Consider the following 2,500-nt stretch of genomic DNA (forward strand, 5'->3'; position numbering starts at 1 on the left):
GAATATGGAACATGTACACTCTATTATATTATGTGGGTTGGATGCACCAACACGGGATTTCAAGACCGATAACAATAACCGACAGATGTGGGCAATACTAAGACCATTACACTTGCTATTGTAATAGCCATAGATTGAACAGTATATTTTCCCACTGTCAGTATATACTTTTTGTAAAACTAGTAGTTAGACATATATTCTTTACAGTGTATTTTTCTCTCTTCTTTCTTCTCTCAACAGGTAGCAATACAATTGCCTGCAACATTATCATACTCGCCATGTATTTTCATACTTGTATCTTAAGAAAAGGCTGCTCATTATAAGACGTAAAAAACAACATCTAAAATTATGATCTAAACAAAGACAATAATTGAAGATACTATTTCAGCCAGTGCTAAATTGTGCATCCCTAAAATTTAGACCATGTGGGCTCTGATGATTGAGTACAAGAGTGCTGTTTACACCAATGAATCAATAATTGTATATACTGTACTATTAAAGTGGCATGGGGTTGACTTCCTTTTGTCTGATTTGATACAAAAGATACATTTAGAGACAAAAAGAAGATTCAATATTTGACAAATATAGTACCAGCAGAGAATGTATTTAAAACTACAAAAAAATGGGCTTGACTCAGTTGTAATTTTGTTGTTGTTGTGTAATACAAATGGTCAATTTTAGAGTTCACGAGTACAAGAAGGATGTGATGGAGGTCTAAAAATAGCTACTGACTGCAAGACCAATCAGCTTAAACGTCTGTTTGTCACCAGCAATAAATTCAACGACACGCTGATGACATAAACCTTACACTACTGTAGTCTGTGTGTGTGTGTGTGTGTGTGTGTGTGTGTGTGTGTGTGTGTGTGTGTGTGTGTCCATATGGTTCATGGCATTACAACCGGAACTATGCCGAGGTTGTTAGCCCAGACATCAATATCTGTGTGGCATGATTGACAACTGATCAATTTGATTGATTGGATTGGTTGAATGTGTCCTTGGAATGACATTTGGATGACGTAATATGCTGACGTTCAGACTGTACGATGTACGAGGACACGACTTTTGGCAAGTGATGCTCCACTGATTCCAGGAAGAAAGCCATCCTGTTCTTTTTTACTCCTCTGTGGCACAAGTGTATGCTGGGTAAAACAACAGCGTCTGCACTGCCAGAGGCCGTGATAGTCTCAGGTGGTTTAGATAACAGCATGACACAAAGTAAACTTCTTTTTAGGCCAGGTTACTGTGAATTTCTCCCCCTTTTGTTTTTGTTGGTTTTGTATATATGCGTTAATGCTGGGGCAGCAGTATTAGAAATTTATGTATTTTATTTGATTATATGTGATTGTTGCTCTCCTGACATGTTCTGTTTTGTTGATTGATAAGAAAAAAAGTAATAAGTACATTATTGTGAAAAACATCACATTACATAAAGTGTCTGTAATTGGAATAAAACTACAACGTTACTACCATTGTTGTTCTCTATGAAAACAATGGCTTTATGTGGCTGTCGCTGATGGCTTCACTCACCTATCAGCGATCCATTCAGAAACAGTGCCACTCCTAACAGGGTCCCTATACAGAGAGCCAGGATAAACGGCCTCCTCCTGCCCCATCGCAGAGTGCAGCGATCGCTGGCTGAGCCGATCAGAGGAGTGAACATGAGGCCGAGGACTGGACTGAGGAACCACGTCAGACTGTAGTACTGCTCTGGAAGACCTGCACAGACACACAGGACACAGATATGAGTTATAGACAGTGATGTAGACATGTAGAGAGAATTGTGAACGATTAATCCAGGGATTTTCAGCCACATTGAGACAGATGATGAAAGTTAACCAATAACCAACTGAGATTTGGTCTGTCATCCACCAGGGGGTGCAAGTAACATCCTAATTATAGGATCCTAAATGAGACATCATTTTTAATTTGATTGGTTTAAATTAAACCGATTTGTTTTTATTTATTGGAATCAGACTTTAAGACAAAAAAGAGGATATGCATTTATGCACGGACAATGCACACCCCATTCAATGAAAACACACTCAGTTGTGCTGAATTAAAATATTGCACTTTGAAAACAAAAAAGATAAAACATTAATAATTGATGTAATGGTGATGTTGAGGATGACGTTTCCATTGAATATTCCTTAATTTATATATTCTACCAAATTCAAACTACATAAAAATCACTGTCAAAATTATGTTAACAATATCCTGCTGTTCTGTTCATTTTTACATCATTTCTAATATAAAAAAACAATTCCACTAATGATAACAATGTAGTTGCAGTGTAGTGTACAGCAACATAAATTAACCTTTGTGTTTGTGTTGTCACCTCAGTTACTAAAGAGTTGACCTGAGGCTGACTTTTTCCGCACGGTCTTTGAAAACGCTCTATTGAGCGTCTGTGTGAACAATTGGCCTTGGATTATCACACAAAGGGAAGTGATCAAGTTTCTTTTTCTTCTGCTTTTTGTGACACAACAAAAACATCACCAAC

General features: G+C 37.4%; 1 protein-coding gene across 1 annotated transcript in view; it reads right to left on the reverse strand.

Annotated features, from left to right (window-relative positions):
* slc45a4a (solute carrier family 45 member 4a) overlaps positions 1-2,500 on the reverse strand; it is a 31,402-nt gene that overhangs the window by 9,560 nt on the left and 19,342 nt on the right. The window contains exon 2 of the mRNA XM_078268504.1: positions 1,528-1,716. Coding sequence (XP_078124630.1) covers positions 1,528-1,716 — 189 coding nt within the window. The remainder of the gene's footprint in view (positions 1-1,527; positions 1,717-2,500) is intronic.

This window comes from Sander vitreus, chromosome 14 (assembly GCF_031162955.1).
Source record: "Sander vitreus isolate 19-12246 chromosome 14, sanVit1, whole genome shotgun sequence".
Taxonomy (NCBI): domain Eukaryota; kingdom Metazoa; phylum Chordata; class Actinopteri; order Perciformes; family Percidae; genus Sander; species Sander vitreus.